Source organism: Cariama cristata, unplaced genomic scaffold (assembly GCF_000690535.1).
Source record: "Cariama cristata isolate BGI_N322 unplaced genomic scaffold, ASM69053v1 scaffold18056, whole genome shotgun sequence".
NCBI lineage: Eukaryota > Metazoa > Chordata > Aves > Cariamiformes > Cariamidae > Cariama > Cariama cristata.
In genome coordinates this window covers 1,382-27,242 of record NW_009621764.1, presented here as the reverse complement: position 1 = coordinate 27,242, position 25,861 = coordinate 1,382, and the positions used below count along the sequence as shown (strand labels likewise).

At 39.7% G+C, this 25,861-nt stretch overlaps 2 protein-coding genes across 2 annotated transcripts; both read right to left on the bottom strand.

Annotated features, from left to right (window-relative positions):
- Positions 1–2,101: 2,101 nt before the first annotated feature.
- On the bottom strand, positions 2,102–7,570 carry FSBP (fibrinogen silencer binding protein). Its single transcript, XM_009702105.1, has 2 exons — positions 7,130–7,570; positions 2,102–2,827 (listed from the first exon to the last, which is right to left on the bottom strand). Exons 1-2 carry the CDS (start codon positions 7,498–7,500, stop codon positions 2,302–2,304), a joined length of 897 nt encoding a protein of 298 aa, XP_009700407.1. The 5' UTR covers positions 7,501–7,570; the 3' UTR covers positions 2,102–2,301.
- Positions 7,571–22,396: 14,826 nt separating this feature from the next.
- On the bottom strand, positions 22,397–24,349 carry LOC104163190 (DNA repair and recombination protein RAD54B-like). Its single transcript, XM_009702106.1, has 3 exons — positions 24,212–24,349; positions 23,341–23,515; positions 22,397–22,407 (listed from the first exon to the last, which is right to left on the bottom strand). The coding sequence occupies exons 1-3, from the start codon at positions 24,347–24,349 to the stop codon at positions 22,397–22,399; spliced, it is 324 nt and encodes a 107-aa protein (XP_009700408.1).
- Between the last annotated feature and the right edge of the window lie 1,512 nt (positions 24,350–25,861).

Genomic DNA, 25,861 nt, shown 5'->3' with positions numbered 1-25,861 from the left:
TCAACAGGAAATATTCTAAAGTTTCTAGAGCATTTTGGTAGCCAACATAAGAGTAGATATAATTCAAAACCACTGCAAGATGATGAGCCGTATACGAATTATTTTCTGAACTATTAAAAACTTGTTCATTTGCATAATATGTGAGGACAGAAACAACAAATAGACATTAATTCCTTACCACTGGAAACCAGAACTCTGATTTTCAGATGAACAGCTAAGATCAGGCATTTCCAAATTATAAGACGAGTGCAGAGAATTTAATGCTGCTACCCATTTCTGAGAAGTAGAACAAATAAAATCCTTATTTATTTATTTATTAAAGCCAATATTTTGATTCTTGTAAGCTCAGGGAACTATCTCATTGAAGTGTTTCCAGCTACACAAAAACAGATCGATGTCCTTGAACTGAAAAATACAGCAGAAAGCCAAGGACTGTACAGAAACAGAGGCCACTTATTCAGGCATCATCGTTTTCAGCGCACGCAATTCCCAACAGAACAAACACTTACAGTACTCTCTTCTCTAGAAAACAACCAAAAAATCGGGGAACTCCATATTGACAACATCTGTTTTCACTGTCTGTATTTTTCCTCAGTTTGTTAACAAGAGACTTACTTCCTCTACTGTTCTCACCTGTAACCTGTTAAAAGTTATCCTGGGCACTGACAGTCAAGATTATTTCTCTTGTATCACTATCATAAAATTTTCATGACAATTCTTTGAAATCCACTAGGCCCTCAATTAAACTTACATGCTTCCAGCCTTCAGTTTTTAATAAGCATTTATCCCCGTGGCTACAAAGGTAACCTGATTCACTCAGAAGACAGACACAGAGGTGCGAGGCTTACCTCATTCAGAGTCTGCTCATGCAGACCAGCGCCCCATGCCTGCACACTGAGGTTCTCTGGGAACGGAGAAAGAATCAAATTTGGGAAAACAGTGGTGAGAGGAGTGACAGTTACCATGCAGCCGCAGGAAGAAATATTCTCCTTCCTATTGCTTTTGTTCTTTCTGTTGTTGGGGCCCTCTGAGATGGGAGACACAGGAGGAATTATACCTCCTTTGTTCTTTGTCCTTGATGCTGTGCTTCATTTCCTTTTCTTGTGCTACAGGTTAGAGGAAGGAGAAAGTATTGTTACAGGGAATAAGGAGCCAGAGGTCGAAGGCAGTTGTGGATCCATTCATAACAGGCAAGAGACTAAGAATTATGAAGAAATTAATCATCTGGGACTTATGCTTTCCAGGTATTTTTCTTCCAGTTATGAATGTTGATCGTAACTGCAGAGGAAACGGCTGCTACTAGGACAGACAGAAGAATTAATTTCTTTTTCATTTGGGGCTTTTTATTTGAAACTAATTGAAAGACCAGAACAACAGCATTTATAAAAGGTACCCAGAATAACAAAGAATCTTCTGTTGATTTCAAGTCACATGTTACTTACATACAGAAACTATTTCATTTCAGTAGCTTATAGTCATAGTGATATTGATCAAAGGCACCTGCAACTGTCTTGGTTGCACATGCACTGTAGTAATTATGCATGCAAATGAGGAATTAGACATTTTTGTGGTTGATCACCAGTATAATTACTATAACTGAAGATACGATCATGGTAACTGTACACACAAATTACACATGCATGCAGTTTTAAAAACCAAGCATTGCATTCATTGTCTAGTTTGATAACATCCTATGGAAACACTCCTCCACTGGAAACAATAAAAAGTATTAACTTTTAAAAAGATGTACATTTATTCAACTGTCTACCGAACATTAAAAAAATATAACAATCCAGTAATTTTGTTTTCCAAGCTGATATATCAGTATAATCTCAACACTGTCATAGGATTTACCAACTTGAAAAGAATAAGACACTTAAACATTGCCTCTTATTCCTCCTTTTTATATGTATTTATTAACCTGCAACTTCATTAAGATATTAAAGGACAGGTGATTATTTGAAAAAATAATGCATATGATCAAAATTTTTAAAAAGAGCTGAGCTAAATTTCCATTAGCTCATCACAACTCTAACACAGAGAAGTGGAAATATTTTAAAAGTCTGGGGTTTTATTAACCTAAACACTTAAATATACAAGATTTGATTATACTTCAGACCAGAAGAGCTGTTGCATTCAAACCCATACAAGGTATTTTTCTAAGGTACATAAGCAACAACATGGAACATATGCTTTCATCTCTCAAGCCCAAATTTTGATCCATCCATATTAACAATTTTGCTAGGGCAAAAGCATTTATTATTAAGTATTTCAAAGAATACGACAGAAGTAATAAAATATTTAGATATTGCTGTATTCCGGCAGATCACGGCGTAGTCGTATTGCCTTCAGCTTCTCTACTTTGATTTTTGTTCGCAACAGTTCTTCTTCCAGTTGCTGCTTTCTTTTCAAACCATCCCTCTTTTCTTGGACATAAAGACCAATTTTTCTTTGATTTTCTAGTATTATTTGATGCTCTTCTTTCAGCATTTGTAACATCTGTGGGTCATAACCATACATGGGTCTAAAGCGTTCTCCAACCTCAAGCCTAAAAAACTCATCTCTTCTTGGTACAGGAGAGGGAGACATCATCACTCTCATATCAACTGAAGATACTGATGTTGAAGGAGACCTTTCCATAATATGCACCAGCTGGTGTTCTTCCTCTTGTTCTAAGTTCTCATTTTGCTGTGAGTCTATAATCAAAGAAGGAGGAGGTTTGACATCCTCTTCCGATTGCAACTCCATCATGACTGTCGCAGGATGGTGATCCAACATTGCCTGTGGCGAACTGGTACCAGCAATTGTTTCTTTATCGATACTAGCACTAGAACACACAAAATCATATTTAAATAATCCATTAAAAACTATTTTTAAGAGCTGTAGCTGTAAGTAACCAAAGCTTCATTTGAAATAGTACTCTGCTATCTGTGCCTGGGACTCTGCTCCATTACGTGACCACCACCTGTACCCCTCCTTCTTTCCACCACACGTACACAGCCCTGTCTTACTCAGATTCTATTACTAGAAAGGCAGTATAGCCAACAGAACTGTCCTGGTAGGCCCTTCTTCTGACACTGGATAAGCAAGAAGGGCTATTATAGTGACAAACGACAATAAAAACAAAGCAGCAGCACATCATGCAAGTGACAGAGGAAAGAGTTTATATAATACGTAATGTGATTTTAAAAGGACATTAATTCAGATTGAGTAGACTGTGGCAGAAACATTTCCATCTCCCAGACTTACTCATCTCCTCCTGTTCTCATGTGTCCCCTGTTTCGGATTCATGCACCCAAGTATTTGGGGCTCTTTTTACGTAAAACAATCACTGAATAGAATTACACAGAGAGCCTTGGGAGAAGAAATCAGAGCCCAAATGATGACCTTGCCAATAGATTAGCGAATCAAGCGAATCCTTGCTCCTTCTCTTTGAATTGGTGATCTCAGCATTTTTCTGAAGCTTCAAGAGAAGACACAGAAATGTTTTCATTATGAACAGCCTATAGTTCTGTGCATTTCTTTTCAAAAGTACAATGCTCACTTGACTCATCTGTCTTTGTGTAAATCCCTGAGTCAGCAGCACCTCCAATCATGAACTGACATTAGATTGGCTTTGATGATGATAATGGCTCAAGCTGTTCCTGCCACTTCTCTACCATCAGTTGTGTCTAAAACCCTACACTTCTGCACTTACTTATTCAGGTAATGCTTTTTTAGGCCAGATCAGCTTTTTGATCTATTTTACAGTACAGATCTACAAAGAATAATTTCAGTGTGACTGGGAAGGCACTATAGTGTAACATGGGAACAGGAATGTATTAACTCGGTACTGATACCAAAGAGTGCATCATCACGGTCATGACTGTCTAAAACAGAGGCTATAACTGGTGGTTGCAGATAGGAGACATTCCCCAACCCCTGAAGAACTGAGCTCCTGCTAGCAGCTAAAGGCAGCAAGGGGATCCATGATTAATGTAACGTTCACAGATGCTCCCCAACCCTGGAGGACCTGAGTCGCTGTCTACTAAATTGGGGGGTAGGAGGTGTTTGTTTACACTTTTTAAACTCCTTGTGAGCCCTGCAATCCACAAACTGAGCAACACTATCTGATTATTAAAACACTGTCCTGCTTAGCAATAGATGCAGGTTCAAATTCCCAGAAGCAAAGGAGAAATTTAATTTGCACATCCTACTTCTCCTGTAAATGCACTAACTCCTTAACCAAAAGGCGGCATGGTCATCTCTTCTGCATCTCCCATGGTCTTCAAAACTTGTGGTTTAAAAGAAATAAACAGTCATGGTTGCAATTTCCAAAGGACTCTGACCTAGCCTGCCACCCATTAACACAAAAGTGCATTTTCTAGAATAAAAGCAGGAAAGCTTCTCAATACTCAATGGTATTCAATTGTACTCAATACTCAACTGTTCAACAGGGTCAGAGCAATATATTTTCCAAAACTTCATCCTGTCAACCACCCAAAGTATTTTAACAAAAAAACCCAGTCCATCTGAAGAAGGTATTGAAAACAGACCTTTCATTTATTCCACGAAGAAAACGCCAGGATAATCTTAATTCTGTTGACTGTTACCTGAGCTGCCTATAGAGTATCAATTATATCACCTTACTCCCTCCTCCTCATGCCACAAAGCTTCACCTTTTCCTAGATGCCTCTTTCTCACATTTGCTTTACTCCTCTCATTGAGCATCGGAAGTATTATCCTGCACACAAATTTTCATTTGTTTTCCCCAGTGCTGACTGTAATTCTGGGCTTCCCCCTCTTCACGACCGCAGCTTCTAATACAGCTTCCCTCCTTCTTATTTGCTGGCTCCTGGCCAGCTTCTAGCCTGAGAAAAGTGGAAACAACCATCAGGAGAAGCAGGTCATTCTGACAAAAGGAAACAGAGAGCGAGCAGAAAGAGAAAGTGAGAGAGGCTAACCAGAAGAAAGATAGGTAAGATTTAGTCTAACACAGACTAGAGCCTCCAAACAGTGAAAAATCCACCTCTTAAAGGGTAATCGACACAACTAGAAAATCACCAAATCTTCAGGTGACTCTGACGAGGCTTTTTTTTCCCCTTTCTTTTCTTAGAGTCAGTCTCTTAAGAGGAAAACAATTAGACAGCAAAGAGAGAAAGAAGGAATTGAGAAACAAAAGAGCTGCCTGTATGGTGGTTACTAATGGTGTTTCTGACAACTTGACTGAAAAAAAGACAAACAACAGTTACCACAATTGGGGGATGGTGTTTATAACCCTGCAGGCACCCGTGATTCACCAGGTTTTGTTTAAATCACAGTGAGGCAGAAATTGCTTAAAGGTGCTATTAAGAATTTGGATTCATTCTAAGTTGTATTTCCCTCCTACAAAACCTAAGCCACATCCTAGTGAGTGAAAACCCAATACAGGGTTTTGAAAATTAGGGTAAAATGCAACTCACAGTTAAATTAGAACTATCAAATAATGATGTACTGGGGGGGGGGAAGAGTGTTTTAAATGGTATTCTTTTCCTTCACCGCACAGTGCATTGGCTGTTCCTAGGAACAACCATTTTGGGTAAGCAGTAATCAAATCAATGTTCCCAGACCCATAAGGGACTGCAAAAAATGTTTAAATTATAGGAGACAAACCATGGAGATCATTAGCTCTTAATCATTCACGAAAAGCGTCAGTGCTTTTTATAAGCCGATCTACAAACCAAAGTTCTCACACTATTTTTTTTTCCTCCTTACAAAAGTTGGTAGTCAAGACACTGCAACCTTTATTAGTGCAATTAAAAGCCTCGTTTTGTTCCAGAGAATTCTTTGGAACGGTTCCTCCAGGGGCATTCACCAGGAGCAGCAGCACAGCCCAGTTGCTTCAGACTTCTTTACGCAAAGGACCCACAACAGCATATTTTTAGAGCATCTGGCATGTTGGGATTTAGACAATTGTTACCATTCAGTTCAACCAGTGGCACCATGAATCCAATTCAGCGTGTGTGCGCATGCCAGCTTTTCTAAGAGCGTTACGCTGCTGCACCGACCATCAGTATATCTGATTAAAATACGGAAAGTTCGCTTCACATTAATCTCCTTGGGAAAATAAGAAAAATCAGAGCTTTCTCAAGGTTGCTGGGGAGTTATCCGACTTCTTTTTTCCCTCCTCCCTAGCTTAGTTTTTGTATCTGGAGGAACCAAAACCTGACCCAGGCATTTTTTGATCCCTCAAGGACCAATACAGAACCAGCAGAGTGTTGCAAGTCAGATATGAGGGGCATTAGCCAGCTGTGGGAGAAAGCCTGCATGCTGCCTGCCTGTATTATGTCTGGCTCAAATCTAGACAGTGTGTCTCACTTTACTGAGCAGTAAAAAAAAAAAAAATAACACCTACAAAAAAAGAAAACTTCTAGTGCTGTACCTCTCGGTTTCTCTCTGTATTTAAACTACCTAACATACGATACAGAACTGCTTGGAGTTTGGACTGCAATTAGCTTTGCTCCAGTTCCAGGGAACCACCGTCAATGCAAGAAAAGTATAATTTAAAAACAAAACAAAACAAAACAAAACATTTGCACTTACAAAGGCACTGTGGTGTGGGGAGTCAAATATTTTTTTTTTTAAAGGATCTGGATCAATTAAAACATAACAGGCAAACATCAGAATAAATGAGAGAAAAAAAGGTATATGAGTATAAAAGGTTTCTTAGCTCTGTGAACTAACTTTATTAAAAATCCTATATAAACTGGTAATAGTTCCATATGTTGCAAAATGACTGCAGTATTACCTTAAATGGAGGAGAACAGCCATCACTTTGCCAGTGTTTGAATAATCTGCCTATTAAAAGGTAGGGGAGGGGTAGAGGTTGGAGCTACTATTTCTCTTTGCTTCTCTCTTAACCCTCACTTTCCAGAGTATGACAAAGACTCTGAAACAGACTTTGAAAGAGAGCTGAAAAAATGAATGCAGTGCTAAGTCACCATAAAGCTTCCCATAAAACAAAAGCAATATTATTTTGTTATTGTTCCCCAGTTGGGCTTTTCTCTGACAACCATTTCCTTTAGGAGCCTGAAGACAAGCAAAGCGTTACAGAGTAGATAGGAGGCGCCATAATTTTCATTCAGTAACAAAATAAAAAGAATCGTCTCACCTTTGAACACCGCTCCTGTCTCTTAAACACACATTGGAAATCTGTGGAATCATCTCCACAACTTTCTTGGTTGGCTCGGAAATGCTGCTTTTACAATCTGAGTGAGTCTCCTTTTGCTGCAATAGCTCCTGTTTGGCATATTCTTTGAGCCTCTTGTACAGCGTGCGCAGGCCCTGTGCAGTACGAGGAGGGCGATCTACTCCGATGGCATTGTAGTTATCAGCTATGATATCCCAGCATTTGTTTTTTTCCACTATTACAGAATGCTTATTGGTATGTTCCTCGAGAATTTTAACGTACGGCTTCACGAGTTTTAGCAAATCGAGCTTTTCAGATAAGGTAAAATTAGAAGATCTGGCCTTCCCAACCATTGTTATCTTTGAATTAAGGAAGCCGTTTCTGAAGCCACCATGCAGTCCCTAGCTCTGCTCAGCTCTTTTTCACAAACAGAAAAAGATCAGGCTTAACTAGGCTAGTCTCATTTAGGCCCACGCCTACAAGGGAGGGTTTATTAAAATTCCTTCAGCTTAAGCTGACGCAGGTTCAGGAAATCTGCTTAAGCCAAGCCTGACCTACATAAGGCTTCAGACTGAAGAAGACGAGAAGAAACAAGCAAAATACACTTTTGTATGAAGAGACCAGATACACGCAGGATTTAAAAACATAAAGGTTTAAAGATTAGCACGTTACCCAGCTAAAAATTACCTAATTTAGCTTGACTAACAAGCTCTGACACATCTCCCTAGCTCTCTCACACGTATCTCAAACTGAAACCGCGCTCGAGATGATTTTACATGTAACGACGTCCCCAAAAAAGCAACAATTGCTTTGTGAAACGCACTGAGCGTTACAGGGAGCGGGCGGCGAAAGGCGAGGGCGGCGTGTGTAGAGAGCTCCCTCACCCCCGCCCCCCCCCGCCCCCCCCGCCGCCATTTGCATAATGCTGGTCCTGCTGTCAATCAGGGGCGGCATATCCTCCAGCCGGTTAGGTTACACTCAGGCGCGGGCTTCGCAGCAAAGCTGAGCTTCTCCTGCACTTGGCAGCCCGCTCCAGCTACCTACACGGGGGCTTCTTAAAGAGGCCGCTTCTCCCGGCGGCCGAGCCTCCCACGCCAGCAGGAACAGCGACAAAACGCCAGCCACAGCGAGCCCCGAACGCCGCCCGCGCCAGCACTGAATCGGCTTTTTATTATAAGTTCGGCCCGCAGCTGTGCCCTGCAAAAACACGCCTGCCTCTTGGCGCCTGTGCCATCGCCCGTCGGTCCGCCGGGACTGGGAAATGGCCCGGTCTCAGGCCGGGGCTGCGCGCAAGGAAGGCTACGCGCGGTCGTGACCGATTTACAGAGTGCGTTGCAGCGCCTGGATACTGGGATTTTCATCATATCCACCAGGAAACAACCTACTTTTATTGTAATACTTCCAGGCGTCCTTTCGGGATAAAACCCTGACTTTTATTACCAAGATGCGCATGCACATAGCATGCTAATAAACGTTGCTAATGTTTGCTCAAAAACATATCACCTTAAGCCAAGTGTCTACATAAAAATGCACGCAACGCTTTAAATTTCTGTGGTCTAAACTAAACCAACAAATTGGAGAAAGAGAAAAACCTGCAGATGTAAGGAAAGGTGCTCTCAAACACAAAAAGCAAAAACTAAGTTTGAAATATGACGCACAGGACTGAAAGAGTCCGGAGGGTGCAAACAAACACCGTTGAGATAGTGGCAACAGCTTCTTAAGCTTAACATGTTCAGCCTTGAAAACGAGGGAGCCTAGAAGCGGGGTGAAGGAAAGAGAAATCTAATTATAGTTTGAAATATCTTAAGGCTATAAAGATCTCGGTATAAACTTGTTTGCTCTAAGGGGAAAAAACCCAAATCAGACAAAAGCCGTATTCAAAACAAGAAATTCAAACTAAACAAAGGGAGACTTTTAACTGCTAAAAATCAATTGGCATTTAGAATAACAAGCACGTTTGGAACTATTTCTGAGACTTGGCTTGTCCGTACCACCTAACAAAACTGCAACTGGCCCACTTTGCTGGAATTGCTTTCAAGCCAAGATTAAATAAAGCATTTTATAGTCTGAAGCCCATTACACTAGAATTTGAGAAACAAAATACTCATGTGGTTAGAAGCACTGTATGAAAACCATCACTTTTAAACACCTAATCCTTCCCTATTTGCCCACACTCTGCACTTTATTAATATTAAGAGTAGAAAGCTAGTGGTTATCATTTTTTTTTTTTAAATTTTTTTGAAAGTTATGCAACTGGTTGTTCTTCAGTAACTGGAAAAAAAAAAACCAAACTTGAACGTGCCTCAGATAGTTTAGGCTCTGGCAGTACGAGAATTGAGGAGTCACAGGCAAGCCTACGCTGTACCCGCTGCTGTTGAAGCAGTTTCGCAGTGCCCAGTCTCTTGACTTTTTAGTAACAAAAAGAAAGGAGTCAGTGTTAGGTTGTGTGATTAAAGGCTCCTCCCCATAGACACAAAGAGCACAGAAGAACGGTGTCAGGCAGAGGAACCCCAATAACCCAAACGAAAGGAGGTTGCAGTGAGGTGGAGGTTGGTCTCGTCTCTGAAGTAACAAGCAATAGGACAAGAGGAAATGGCCTCAAGTTGTGCCTGGGGAGGTTTAGATTGGATATTAGGAAAAATTTCACCGAAAGTGTTGTCAAGCACTGGAACAGGCTGCCCAGGGAAGTGGCTGAAGTATATCCCGAAGGCATTTAAAAGATGTGTAGATGTGGCACTTAGGGACATGGTTTAGTGGTGGACTTGGCAGTGTTAGGTTAACAGTTGGACTCGATGATCTTAAAGGTCCTTTCCAACCTAAAGGGTTCTATGATTCTATGATTTATGAAAGAAACTGGGCCCTCAGTCTGGCAGCTCCCAGGGCTGTCAGACCACGAGCAGCCCAGTGAGCCGGGGGCGAGACCCAGGCGGACGAGTCCACAGGAGAGGCTCTCCCTAGATCCCCTTGCAGACTGAAAGAGGGGGTTACTGCCTGCTGGGCGTGGGACTAATTATGAGATGCCAGGAAGAGTATTTTGGGATTGCAGAAGGCATAGTACAGGGTATTTAGAGGAAGGACTGAAGGCAAGAAAAGGGAGGGATGAAAGTGGTTTGGGACAGAACAAGCATAGGAAAATACTGGGGGAAAAAAGGGATAAAAAGGGCCAGGTGGATGTAAACAGGTGGCTGCTCTGTACCGTGGTCCAGCCACACCCTGTGCCTCATCACTGCAGTTTGTCCCATCTTCTGGTTAAACTCCATTTGTAACTGCTTTCCTGCATGAGGGGAATCTCTATTCTGTGTGCATGACTGTGCATGGAAGCGTATGTGCCACCAACTGGAGTTGTACCACGGGTCACAGGGGCCCGGGTGCTTGGGGCACCAGCGAGTGGAGGTGGGAACCCCCATACAGCCTGGGTACCTGCATCAGTGTGTGACTGCTCGCAAACACCAAGCCAGACTAGCCAGCAACTAGGCTTGCTCCAAGAATTGGAGCAACTACAAGTCTGGGCCAGATACTGGAGAGACCAGGAGGTCTGATGTTTGGCTACTGGAGGGATCAAGACACCTGGGGACTGGTCGCCGGTAAGGTCATAAATCCAGATCAGCTGCCAGAGAGACCCAGTGCAGGTTTGTGAGGCAACTGGGGAGACCATGGGATCCAGGGACCAGCTACTGAGCAGAAAAAGAGTCTAAGGCTGCTTGCTGGAGGGATCCATGTTGTATACGTAGGTATTTTCCACAAACAGGCTTTCATCCCAGTGAGCCAGTGAAGGGAAAGGATGAGGCCATTGATGCTGCTTGTGTTTATGCGAGTGCTGTGTTTTCTGTGCGGCGGGCTGTACATATACTATAGTGTGTACACGTGTGTGTGTGTGTGTACCTCTTGGGAACACATCCTTGAGGACCTGGCCACAAGGTGCTGCGGCAGTCTCCTCTATACTGGGCTACCAGATGCAGCCACGCCTAATATAGACCTATCTAAACTTGTATTACTGTATCACCTTACTGCTTAATGTTGCTAGAGAGACCAAGTTTCCATACTAACGCAATTATAGCAAAATACCGCTACAAAGGTTTCTTTTGAGCAAGTGCCTGAAGGAATCAGTGAATTACATATTGTTCTGCAGGAGTGTAAACCCTTGTAAAAATGAAGCTGGCTGCCAACCAAGATTTTTGTTTTTTTCTTCCTTTTTAAAATAGCTCTGCTCATCAGCCTAAGGTCATATCAGTACTTGGATAAGAAATCACAGAAGGTGAGAAGCCTGGATATTAATGTTACATACAGACTTCTTTAAGCTAAAACAATAGGTGTAGTTCCAAGAAAATTACAAAAAAAGAAATGTTGCTGCAGTCCACCCTTCATCCTACACCTTCCACCAACACTAGCACTTACACAACACAATGCACAGCTAGTTCAGGGAGATGATCCAGCTACAGACTAATCAATTTTTTTTATTTTTTTTTTTTGCAAGCATAGACTTTAATAATTGCTTTAAGTCTACATAAATGTGGGACATCACCAAAACAGGAATTTCTACCTCCCCCTAACCCTGTCATGTTCCTGCCTCTTCAGTCAGCTGATATGAGCACTCACAAATCTCAGCAAGTCAGATCAGGGAACTGATTTGTCTGCAAATTAATATTTTTTTTCTGAGCTGGGACACTTTTAACCACCAGTAGTTCCCTGATGCAGTATGCCACAGGAGAAATAACTTGCACAAAAGAAATACATTGAAAAAGTTTCTTCAGACTATCTGGATCATTTTAGGAATATGGTTTGCAATGCACCCTACAAAATCTTGCATCAGCGTATCTGAGGGGACATCAAACCACAGGTAGCAGGGAGGAAATTCTGGTCATTGCTGAAGAAAATAGCCATACACGCAGTCCCTCACATCACTGTCTTCTATACTTCCTGTTTTAATCCTCTGTACAAGGTACAGCTCATTTTTCGTTCATATTTTCAAGGTGAAATTCACTAATCTACTCAGAATTCTGAAAAAACCAACAACAATTCAACAATGTGGAAGTAAGACTCAAAACTACAAGTAACAGGTAAGTTCAGGTTTTTGCGGTGGAACAGTCTAGAATTAATACTGAAAAAATGATACGAATAGTACATCCTGGAGAGCTATCAAGAGATGAATGAATCACAGTCAGGGATTAAAGTAGCCAAATGACTATGAATTGCTGAAAAAGCTCAATAGGCCCACATTTTACAAGTGACGGATTTGTATCATGACCAATAACTGCATCAAGTGGCCCATGTAAATTTAGGCACATTATGAGACAGAACACCCTGTGAAGGAGAATGGATGGAGGGAGAGGAAGGATCATTTGTCACACAGAACTGGGGAAGAATCTCTCCATGACAGACTTAAAAAAAAATAATTAAAAAATTAAAAAAAAATAAATTACTCTAAGGTACATGATTCAGAGACAAAAAACATCTGAGAGAATTAAGGATGCCCTAAGAAAGAACTAATCTTGAAAAGTGTAGTTTGGATCAGACAGCAAACTTGAATATTGAAGGGAATGACACCAGCTTAAGTGATTCAGGCTGGGACCTTCTAGTGCAAAAAATATCAAATCAACAGATAAAGGACTGGTAAATTCTGTGAAGACGATCTGCGCACAAAGTGGTAGCCCCAGAATAAGTCTGAAGGACATTTGTTCTTATTTAATAATGTCCAAGCAAACTAGCTCAGCAGAGACCTGAGTTTAGCATTTACAATCACCTAGGGGCCTGAAAATCTTAAGAATAAGAGGACGATTGCAAGATTTGAATCAAAGCTGAAGTGAAACCCTGATACCCCTGTGCTTATGAGAAACTGTTAGAAGATTCAGGATGGGGTATGTTACACATCACTGAATATACTGGGGTATACTGGCAGTGGAAACATTTGGCAAGTATTGAGGCAGTTGCTCACTCTTGCAAATTAATTTGGCAGCTGCATAAGATGACTTGAGAGTGTCTATAGGTAGTAAAGGGCTGCAAAAGTTCCATTAGATCATCATATAGTCCTCTTTACTGACATGACAGCAAGACAGTGCCAAGTCATTTGATCTGCCTGTCTTAAGAGCCTGCCGCAGCAAATGATTGGTGAGGCGGCTTTCAACGCCAAAGGTTTCTCATGGGGACAGCTGTTTCATGGGTAATCTCCAAAACTAAGGGTTGCAGGCATTATTCATTAAGGAGAGGGCTGAGGATGACAAAGTTTTGTGAGCCAAAAGTTGCAAGACAACTTCACCTGGAAGTTACAGTGCTTAAATACATTCTCACCAGACTTTTTAAATACTTTTAGATCATTTAAGTTGTGTTTCAAATAGCTTTCTCATTTCACTTGATTTTTTTCTCATCTTCATCGACACTTTCACCATCAATTTTGCACTTTCTTCTTCTCATCTTTTCTGTACCTGAACCTCTCAGACCACTCCTTTCCTTTCTCCTGCACTATCATTTCTAAACATTTCTAAACTTCTGTCCTGCATTGGGAGTGGGGAGAACAAGGGGAAGCTTTACCTATTTTTTTCCCCACCATCTATTTCTGTGATCACCATCTAGCACATATTAACTTCTAACATCTTGCAACTGCTGCAAGAACAAGGGTGCACATATGTCATGACAAGCACAGAAAACACAGACGTTAACAATGTAATTATTACCTTTATACTGCTCTCTTGAAACTAGCCCGAATTACACATGGCCTACTCCAGAGCTCTTATCAGCTAAAATTCCAAGCATAAAAGCTAACTACACTTCCGTCCCCTCTGCTGATGTAAGGCATTCTCTCAACATTTAGCCCACTGAAATGGGAAATATTCAAATTAGACACTTACAATGCCCCCCCTCCCATGCCAAATCTGAAAGAATTTGTCTTCATCTCACTCTGACATTCCAGAGCCCACACATTCAGATCTGTAACCATCCTTCAAACTAAGTTTGGCTTAAAGTTACAGGACTCTAAATTATAATCCTAAGTGACTATACAGCACCATGAATTAGCTCTTTACTTTATAAGTCACACCCTTAAAAAAGAAAAGCTAAGAGCACCATTCTTCACAAATTCAGAAGTGCGTCCAGTTCCTAATACGTGCTTGTATCTTCTCTGATCCTCTCTACCAACAAGCTTTTTGATGACTGATCAGAAGCAGCTGAGAAATACAGAAAGATTTGAAAGTATGATTTTCTCAGGATATTTTGCTTAAATATAATCCCCATTAGCAAGATAGCCTCTAGCAAAAGAAATGGTGTAAAAGAAGTCAAGTTTCTGCAATTCTCCCATCTTTTCATAAAGATGAAAATTTTGGAGATTATGCTTTTAAATACTAACCTCAAAATACTTCCCCAGGCACTATTCCTTGCATTTAACATAGGAGCAGCTTCCTCCATTCTTCTAATTTTGCTCAGAGGATATTTTGAGGACAGTGAGATAACCATCTTATCACTATCTTGTTCATTTTAAGAAAGTCATATTGTGGTAAAGCTTCTGTTGCAGGGGAAAACTTAAGGCCCAAAGCCAAAAGCTGGGACTGAACTCAGTTACGCTGGCATGGCAACAAAGGGGATCCAAACAATGAGCAGAGCCACAGAAAGATTTGGTGACTATCTTTGAAGAAATCCAGGCAAGTCTGTAATAATATTCATGATAGCTCAAAAGCCCTTCCAGTTCCCTTCAATAAGGCATTTTTGTCCCTTCACCTTACAGGTACATTCTCTCCATCGTCCCTTAAATCCACCTTTGTATCTACAGGAGACAGGACAGCTGAAGAAAAAAAAAACAACAACAAAAAAAAACCAAAACCAACCAAACAAAAAAAACCCAAAACCAACCAAACAAAAAAAACCCCAAAACAAAAAACCAAAACCAAAACCCACACCAACCAAGCCACACAGCCCACATCCCAAACTAGGACTTTCCAAAGGGTGGGAGGGTGGAAAAGTAAAACATCCGAGAAATTTAGAATAGCCATGTAATTCTCTTTTGCCCTTCCTCACTCCTTACACACACACAGCCTGGTAATAAATGTTTATAATCAAGAAGAAAATAAGAAGAAACTATGTGTACAGCTTCCCTCAGAATGAATGAGGAAACTGAAAGAATTACCACAGCTAAACCTGAATCCTTGAAAATAGTCTCTATACAGAGTATTTGCCAAGTTCCTCATTTTTAAAGTTACAATATTAGATGATTTAATTTTCTATATATTGTAGACTATATGCCATGTGTTTTCATGCAGCTCCTGGGAGGTAAGTTATAATACATATATTGGGATAAGTAAGTTCATTTCCCAACATATCCCCCACTGCCAACATTTCCCAACAATGTTCTCCCAGTTTGTTTTCTATGTGCAGTTTCAAAATTAGGTCTCTGTCTCTACACAAGAAAGAATATTTAAGTCTCTTTTTCTTGTTTACAAATCTTAATTTTCAGTAACTTAATAAGTTAAAGAAAAAATTCATAAAAGATTATTATCTTTACATGCAGCACAGCTCTCTTCAATAGCTGATATATCACTACTCAAAAATAAATTTATGTTTTTTATATAGCAATTTATGTTTTTTTTCATTGTAAAAAAAGCAACAACAGTTCTATTCAATAGACAAGTTACTGTTGCAAGACTTTTACTTTAATCCCTCCAACTTTTTGGAAAATGTTGAATAACTGGCATTTAATATAACTATTTTTTTCTTTATTTTCTGACCGTATTATACCCTTCTGATTTCTGGTTTCCTTCCCCTCTCCTTCATTATCTCCATTAGTTCAAATGCACATATCAGAGCACACAACTAGGACAAAGGAAAAGTATATTTCACTGTCAATTCACTGCTTTTTTCTCCAATGTGTGAATATCCTGGTTATATCATCTATCATTACATAAAACCCAGTTATTCACATGACAGCAAGATATGATCATATCAAATTATAAATTATGTTGTACTAACTGTGGAAATATCACACTAGAATTACACAAGCCTGGATTTGTTTTACAGCAGGCTATTATACTGCACTGTGGATGTCTACCCTGTCCAGGAAAGCAGCTTTGCAACTGCTGAACGTTATACGATACGTTGCCTTTGGTGGTGAAGCTGGTGTAAGATCCTTCCTCCCATCTCGCTCTCGGTTGCTAATTCTACGACCATAGCGTATCTTACCACTCAGCTGGTGGGGCAGCCCAAATTCAAGATGAGTAACAGCGGTTAGGGATGTGAACTTCTTCAACAAGCTAGAGTATCACATAAGCACGTTACACTGTTGCTTCCTTTCAGTCCATGGCAACTGACTCCACGTTATCTGACTATTGCTACCATCCAATAATGGTTTCTCCACTGACAGACTTTGAAACTAAAGTAGGGAATTCATAGCTGCTGTATTTGGTGCTTCTGAGCACAGATATAGAGGCCCTTGAGGCCAGCATTCTGTTTGGTACATGGTTCTGGTCACTACCACACAGAAGGTGATGAATCCATAGGAAGAGGAAGGCAAAAAAAGAATAAAAAGCCCAAAAACCCCTGAAGAGTCATGAGAACAAGCAATGTCAGACTAAAGAACTTCTCATCTTTTTTTTTTTTAAAGTCCCGAGAGCTTTGAACATTTTAAGATTACAGTAATAAAGTTACTTTGCTAAAATGCTGTTCCCTGCTTTGCTATCATACCATCTCCATGCATAACTGTAAACAACACATGACGACAGCCAAAGGGAACTCCAAGTGTGCATAATCAGCTGGTGAAATGCTAGGGAAGGTCTTATGCCAGCACCAGAGTAGAAGACATCATCTCACATCCCAAGGAAGAGCACCAAGCAAAAAGTGTTGTCCTCAGGAGACGCCAGAGTGCCAAAGCTGCAGATCAGAAAACACAAGCCATCTAGGACTAAGTCACAGAAGTGTCAGTGAGAAGTCTACCTGCAACACACTGACTGCTGGGCAGTGAGGTACTGGGCCAGCAGGTGACAATTTGCATGGATACCCACCATGATTGACATATAAACACACACTTCTGGAACGAGTGTCAGATCAGAGATATGGACAATTTGTCTTCTGATACATTTACATCAATCCAGTTTTCTTAATCAATGCCCATCTCCTGAGATGAACTGATCAAACAGGTACAGATGACACCTAAACAGTAAAGAAACTATCCTGTATTGAGAAACAGCTTGACTTTAAATTTGTCTATTCACCATTATGAACTATTCTGTCTGTAACATTGCAGGAGGAAGGAGGTCATTTTAAATCATAAACAGCTAGCAAAGTAATTTGATATGATTTCAAAGAAGAAATTACAACAGAATTTACAAACTTGTAAAGTCTAACTTGCAAACAATGCGGTAATAAATTATTTGCACTCAGGCATCCAGTAACACCTTAGTTGTACTTGGTGTATTTGGTAATTATTAAGAGCTACAGATGTTTATGCAGTATCTTTTACCCAAAGACTTAACTGCTTTACCAATTGTTGATGAAAACATTTGAAGGGCCCACTGAACTGCAGCTATACATGCAGCTCCACCACTAAAATAGATGGTAAAAGTACTCCTGACTGGAATATCTTTTCCAGTTCAATCTGTGAAGTGCAATAACAGAAATGAATGCAGTAACAGAAATTACAGTTAATACTTCTACTTTTGCAGATATCCAAGTAATTCTAGCAGTAATATGCTTCATTATGAGATGTCAGACCTGAATGTTTTTAGTTGTGTTATCTAGAAACCAAACGTAGGCAGTTAGACTGGAATTGGACGATATGACAAATCTTGGAAATAACATTTTTTTAATTTTCTGATTAAAAGTGATAGGCAATTGATTGCTACTGTCATAACTGAATGAAAAGTGGATTTTCTCTTATAATATTCACATTAATTGGTTAAGAGGGTTTTTATTCACATCAAGTGACAGCAGGTATCAGACTAACCTGTAACAATGTTCTAGAAAGCTGAAGGAGCCAACAAACATTCCTATTATGAAAATAAAACTGTCTTAAATGAGCACGGAGTCTGAACCTTATAGACCAATGTACTCAACAAATATTAACATTCCAGAGAAGACAGAGAAAATATATTCAAAAGTATACGCAAGTCATAAATACAGTTAATAACATAGGCATGAAAAACATTCAAAAACATCTGTCGAGAGACATAGGGTGAACACATTAACCCTGTTATAAAATACAGTTACAATCTGTCTTCATTGTTAGCTCAAAGATAGTATTTGAGTATGACTTCTGATGAAGTTCCTCCTGGAAGACGCATTAACAGATGTTAGTGATGGATGAAAGACAAAAGACTCCTGAACCAAAAACCAAACAGGAGGTGAACTGTAACAGAATAAAACTCGATATCCAGCTTTTCTGTTCACCTTCATCAGGTTCAAACAATGAAATCTCGGTCCAACTAGAATGTTGTGTCTAAGTATGTGGGTGAAAGAGCTATTCATTTCCACACACAATATAGTAAGCCCAAAGGAAAAAACAGAGCAACTTTCTCCTAGATTTAAAATACCAACAGAAAGCAAGCTATAAACTCAGATAAGTGTAAATTAAATTCATTATGTATGCTTTATATAAATAAAAAAATATATTATTAAAAACATTAAGTTAAACAAGGCAATGTAGGTAAAAACCTTAGTTCTGGCCAATCCTGCTTATTAGGAACACTGAGGAGATAGCAAGTATAGTTCAGAGATCTGCCTGTCCACTGTTTCTTCAAATTAAAATTATTTGTATTTTTTTGTTGTTGCTTATAGGTCCTCAGAATGTAATGAGGACAAGTAGAAACGAAGCACTTTTAAGAGCTGCAATAATATCCTTCCAAACACATTTATGATTTTGTTTTTGATTACTGTTAAATAGTTTAGGAATGTTAAAGTAACTTTCATTTTTAAAGAGCGTGCAGACTTATCTGATAGAATTCTCTGGAGGCATGTGAGAAAAAGCACTAATGACAATGTAAAATAAATTATCTCCCCTCCACACATCCACTGTCAGTGTCAACAAGTACTATTTTCTGAATATAAAACAAAACTACCAAAGAGATTGCCGTGGTTGTTGCCTCTTAAAAACAAGCAAACACGGATTCATAAAGCAGTAAAGTTCATTTTCCTACAAAGATATGTATTTATGGAAAAACATCATAATCACAACTTAATCACGATTAGCAAACTGCCTTTTGAACAGTACGTTCAATATCTTACAGTCCAAACTGTCTTGAAATTACAACACATAGGTAGGTTTCACTCAACTACAGTTGCTACAATCTTATTAAAATGTCTTTGAAATTCTATGAGAAGAGATATTTCTAGAGTCCCTTACACTTTACTTTTGTCAGTGAAATTTCAGAAAAAAGTTTATTTTTAAAAGAAGTCTAGAAGAGTGTTGTTTTTTTTTTAAGCCAGATATGCTGTAATTTTTAGACTGACGCTATCTAATCAAATCCTTACTTGTCTACTCCAGGAAATGGACACCATGTGTCAGATAAGTTTTTTTGAAAGAATGCACAGCGTTTTCAGGGCTGGGTTTCAGAAAGATTAGCTCTATGAACAGTGCAGTTGTCCAGTGGTCCACAGGTGTTTTGCAAGAATTTAAATGGAAACTGGGGTATTTATTTACACATTCCACTGCTGCACTGGAAACCCAAACACAGCAGCTTTGAGCATGATATAAAGCTAACAGTTTATCATCTGCATTACATGATGTGGAGACAATAAACCGAAATAATGCATACACACAGACTTTTTCAATCTTGAAATTATTTTAATGCCCCTTTAACAGAGGAGAAGTCTTTGGCTGCAGAGACTGGCAGTCAGATATAATTCCATTACAACATTAATAATAATAAAAAAAAAAACCAAACTAACTCTGGCTTTCACAACTGGTTTCCATTACTTCTGAATTTCATACCAAAACCAGCTTTGACAAAACAATTTCATTTCACACTACAAAGCAGGTTATGGTTTATGCCATCTACGTAATTGCTACATTAGCTGTAATGAATAGCAGACAAAAGTGACGTAAAGGGCAGAAGCTGTCTTGGAAAATCTAAGTTATTAAGAAATTACTTAATGGGTCCTCGATGCAGGATTGTTCTCACAGAACAGTGCTTGCATCACCAGTGAATCTGATGACCATAACTAACATTGACATTAAATATCCTTATTTTATACCACATTTCATCGCAGCTTTACAGACTTACAGGGTTAGCCCCATTCTACAGACATAGAAAGACTTTGGCACAAAATGGCTCATTCAGTCACTCAGAAAGGCAGCAGCACAACGTCAACAGAAACAGGTCACCCAGTCTCTCTCCACAACTTTTTTGGTTATTTTTCTAAAGTCACCACAGAGAACCCATACCAGCTCCACCCAGAATTCACGATACTGAAAGAGCATTTAGTATCTTTTCCACGTCACAACATTTTTTTGTTGGGAAGACTGCCGATTTCCCAGATTAGTTTGGAAATAAGTCCGCTAGTTACCTTTCACGTGCTCTGCGACACAGAACCAGGAGACAAAAATTTTTGCAGATGTACGTATAGGGAAGTGGGACCATTCAAGCAACTTGTCCCATACACACTGAAAACTTTATGCAAGCATGAGCTCAGAAGAACTGGAAGTTACAGCATGCAGCAGATAAACACAAAAGCCATAAGACCAGAGGGACTTAAGACATAAAAGGAGGATGAATTTTCCCACATTAGTTCTGCCAAACAGAGTGCATGTACTCTGGATCACACAACATAATAATGGCAGCATCCTCTCAGGGCTATCACAGGGGTCCTATCAACCCCCATTTTCTGGGACTGAAATGCAACATGAAGAGTCAATGGGAAGGGCTCTCCAGAACACCTTACAGAATGAAGGGGGTTGCTGCCTACCAGAGCCTGGAACGCAAAAGATGCTAGAAAGGGCACCTGGAGATTGCACAAGGCTTATAACAAGATTTTTGAAGGAAAAAAAAAAAAAAACAAGAACAAGCAAAAGGGACAGATGAAGGTGGTTCAGGGAGGAACAAGCACAGGAAAACAAAACAAAAAAAGTGGCCACCTTTAAACAGGTGACTGGTCAGTATGCTTGTCCAGCAATGCACTGTATCCTGTTGCCATAGTCTGTCCCATCTTCCTATTAAACTATGTTTCTAAATATTTTCCTGGGTGAAAGGATTCTATTCTGTGTGCTTAAGTGTGTATGGAAGCGTACATGCCAGCAGCTAGAGGCAGACAACACACAGGTGATAGGGCCCAGGTACCTGACATGCCAGCAAGCAAGGAGGCCGGAGCCCATGCATACTGCCTGGGTACACGTGTCAGTGTGCGATCGCTAGCAAACACCAAGCTGGACTAGCTGGCAAGTAGGCTAAGAGGCTTGGGAGCCAAGTATTGGAGCAGCCATGAGTCTGTGCCAGATATTAGAGAGACCAGAGGGTCTGAGAGTTGGCTACTGGAGGTAGCAGGAAGACCAAGTGAGTTACTGGAGAGACCAGGACATCTGGGGGTTGGCTACTGGTAAGTCTAGTTACCAGAGAGTCATGCTTGTATGTATGCATTTGTATACATGTATGTATGTATCTCTTGTGCACAAGGCAACTGGGAGCATGATATAAAGCTAACTAAGTAGACCAATTACTGGCAGGATCTATAACACAGGGTGTTTTTACCTGCGGGAGCACAGGTCTGAGTCCTAGCTACTGGACTGGGAGCTGTGGGCCTTTGTTGTTCATATGCCCACGTGCCTGCAGTTGGGGTGTCCAACAGATCAAGGAGCCAGCTACTGAATAGACTGAGTGCATAAGATCAGTTACTGAGGGGATCTATATTCTCTGTGTATATGTGTATCTATACAGAGAGAGATATCTATTAATTTATTTTCCACAAACAGGCTTTCACCCGGCTCAGCCAGACAGGGGAATAGGATGTGTCCATTGGCGTTGCTTGTGTTTGCCTGAGTGCTATGTTCTCTGTCTGTGTTGGTCTATGTTACCAGCTGCATGTGTATGTCTATATGTATTGTACACATGCATGCTTATTGAGAATACGTGCTCAGCCTCACTATTGGCTGGACCTTGGGACATGGAGCTATGGCACCTTTGCTTCTATCTGGCTTCCAGATTTAGCAGCTGTTATCACAAACAAAATTAAATATAGCTTTGTTAAAGTCTTCTGAATTATAATTCTAACCATTATGGACTCAAGGTGATAAGCGGTCATGAAATGCTCTTTTAAAACTCCACTCATTACACAAAGTAGTATCAATTAAATGAACCCTAAAACAAAGAGAAATATCATTATCAATTTAATTAATTATGAGGAAACAACACTGAATTAACTGTAAGACAGATGTTGAAATGCCTGAGCTGGCTCCAAGAGGAGCGATTTTCATCCAGCAATGTCAGTAACCCAGTTCAAGTGCAACGCTTCCAAGATGCACTCAGCTCCTAAGGTTGTACTCCTGCATCCACCCCACGTAGAACGGCCCTGCAGTATATCTGTGGTCAGCGCACACAAAGAGTGGGAAATGAAGACACTCAACCCCGTGAAGTCCTTCAAGTCCATCAAAGTGCATTTGCTACAGTTCAGACACTTCAGTATCTTTGCAGTGCTTACTACCTAGCTTCTCAGAGTAATATTCACTACCGGGGTAACAAACGTGTAAGTGCACACACATGAATGAACAGAGCCAGCTCTGCTCTGAAGCTATACTAGAGTTAGCTGCCCATGCTTGAACCTGGAGTGCCCACTGGAGACACTGAAGAAAACAGCTCAGATCCTGCGCTGAAGAAAAGAAACCCTCTTGAATTCTGAAAAATGTGAATCCATGCACAACAGGTAGCATTCTCTGCAGGCCAACAAGATCTCCAAATTACAACACTTTTCCACTACTTAGGGTATGCCGACTCTCTTCTTGATATTACTCTGCATTAGAGTGAGTTGACTATCATACTCATCTGGAAGACAAGTGCCTGAACAGCGGCACTACCAACTGGCTTATAAAATATCAACTTTTTTTCCTTTTCTATTAAAAAAAAAAATCATTTAATGTTTGTTTCTTTCACTCTCTACCCAGTAGAACAAAAATAATGCCACCATTGCATTACCCTTATATTAGTATTTCATAAAAGCGTAGTAAGTAGCGTATCATTCATAAGCTTTAAGATTCTCTTATGATACATAGCAGTAAATAAGAAAGAGTAGCTCACCAGCCTTGGGCATATTCAGTGTTTTCATTTCCACCTTGCTACACTTATTAACGCTGAAACATGCTTTTGTAGTCTTTACTTTTCCAGTTGACTCCACAGACTGTGTAAAATTTGCATTTTGATTCTGGCCATATATTTTAGAAAGCAATGAAGTACTTCCCTGTTTCTCATCTATCTGCAAAAGAGAAACAACTTCACAATAGCATTTCCTTCATGCAGTTGAAGAGAAATGGAGAAGAGAGCAACAAGAAGGGATCTTAATAGATACCATTCCTCATTATCGAACTGTCTACATAAATATATACAACCCTACACAAATACATGCATCCCAGTGTTCACAACAAAAAGCGCATGCACACAATACCAAACACCACTTGTGCAAGTAGTTTATGAATTGAATTTAATAGAAGTCTTCTGTAGATAAAGTCAATAAAAATTGTGATGCTTTTTTTGGTTGATATTGAAGGTTTCAAAGAAAGTTCCTTGCAGCAAAACTGCAACTCAATATACCGACATTTCATTACTAAGTATCTTGGGTTTTTAACTGCTTTTGCCAAAGCATTTCAAACATTTGAATCCAACAAAGCCCACGCCAAGATGCAATCCATACCTCAGCTACACTGAGAACTGTATTTGGGCTCAATACTGATTACTTTTATTTATCTGAAAAACATTTTTCTCCATCCGCTTCACAGAGTGAGAGAAACCTACCTGAGAAGCAAGATCAAATGTAGTGAGAGCAAAGGTATCAAAATCTATTCTGAACAGACTGATTATTTAAGCAGAGATTGATTGTGGTGAGCTCAGATGCCATCTTTTAGTAACAATACTGTACAAACAAATATACTTTTTAGTGCAATGTTCAGCTTACCTCCTTTAATTTCATTTCTTGGTCCATCTCTTTAGTTTCATTCTTGACACAAACTGTGATACTTTTTCCTGGTGGTATAAACCTTGACTTTTTGGCTACATTTCCCAGCACTTGACTTGGAGCTGCTGATCGCCTCATATTTAGTTGTACGGCTCTGGAGGGTGGAGAGGAAGGAAGGAAGCAGATAAAGACAATCAGAATAGGCTTTAAATATAAAAATATATCCATAGATAACAACATAAGCACTATTTTAAAACAAAATAAAAGATAGCGTAAAAGGTTCTCAAATAACAATCTTAATTCACAAGTATAATACAACTTAAGGAAAAGCAGTATTGTTGCAATGCATTGTTTAAGTACTAAGAAAGATCGACTACAGCAAATTCTGCAGTCGAACATTTCCTTTTTCATTTGAAAAGCCAATAATGCAGTTCTCAATAGCAAGAAGTGCTCTCGAGATGTACAATGTAGGGCTGCTTAACACTTCAAAACGTAATTTTGAAAAGCCCTTTATTAGTGCGCAATGAACAACAAATGTTGAAAGTATGTTTCATATCTGGGAGTAGTATTTTGCATTAAACAGCCAATTATATTGGTCATTCAGGTTCACTATAATAAGATCAGAAATCAGCAGAAAAAGATCTCAAAACTACAGTGGAGGTTATCACTCCGTGTTATGTCCACTTGAACAGTGGAAGGAAGTATTGTAGGTTTTCCCTCGAAATATAAGACCATTATTCCCGTAAACAACCTCAGGACAAAACCAAACATACACCAATGTTAATATGACAAAGCATACTTGCAACCAGTAGAATAACAAGTTATAATCTCAATAGTTCAAAGTAGTAGAAACAAAACAAGAAAATTCAATTCCAATAGAATAACACAGCAGCTGGAATGATGAAGACAAGCATGGTACAGCAATTTAAGGAATATATTTTGGTTTAATTCTCCATTTGTACACGGACTGTTTATTTTAATCGATCCCCCGAGCTATTAGGTAAACATAAACCATAATAAGTAGTAGAAACAAAACAAGAAAATTCAATTCCAATAGAATAACACAGCAGCTGGAATGATGAAGACAAGCATGGTACAGCAATTTAAGGAATATATTTTGGTTTAATTCTCCATTTGTACACGGACTGTTTATTTTAATCAATTCCCCGAGCTACCATAATACACATTGCAGACACAAACTTCTCTACCATCTTGAAAGCATGTTTGCATCCTGTTGCAACAGTCGGTATGTTTCTGCACTTTTTTGACACTACTCTGCACTCCAGTGGCTTACTAGGGCACAACTACCTTCCTTTCCAAGATTTGCACACAAGTAGTAACAGAGTACTGTCAAAATACTTCGTAAACATGCAGACACTAACGTGAGTACTGCTATCTCCTTCATATCTGAACAATTAGCATATACACAATGCTGTTATTAGACTTAAAACCTTAATGGCAAAATGACCTGAACTGTTTCCACTTCTATTGTGGCTGTCATTAAAAACACAAGGAAAGAGGTCTCTGGCTGTGTCAACAGCAGTTGACATAGGTTAGGCCTACTTGACAACAGCGTTAGCATATGAACTTTACTTAACCCGATGCAATAAGGGAGTAGCTTGGTTATAATAACAGGAGTACCTGTAGTGT

Excerpts from the sequence above, each read along its gene's own strand:
- FSBP (XM_009702105.1), bottom strand. The coding sequence starts at position 7,500 with ATGGTTGGGAAGGCCAGATCTTCTAATTTTACCTTATCTGAAAAGCTC. Across the intron at positions 2,828-7,129 it reads GACAGGAGCGGTGTTCAAAG|TGCTAGTATCGATAAAGAAA; the intron begins GTGAGACGATTC and ends TGTGTGTTCTAG.
- LOC104163190 (XM_009702106.1), bottom strand. The coding sequence starts at position 24,349 with ATGAGGCGATCAGCAGCTCCAAGTCAAGTGCTGGGAAATGTAGCCAAA. Across the intron at positions 23,516-24,211 it reads AAGAAATGAAATTAAAGGAG|ATAGATGAGAAACAGGGAAG; the intron begins GTAAGCTGAACA and ends TCTCTTTTGCAG.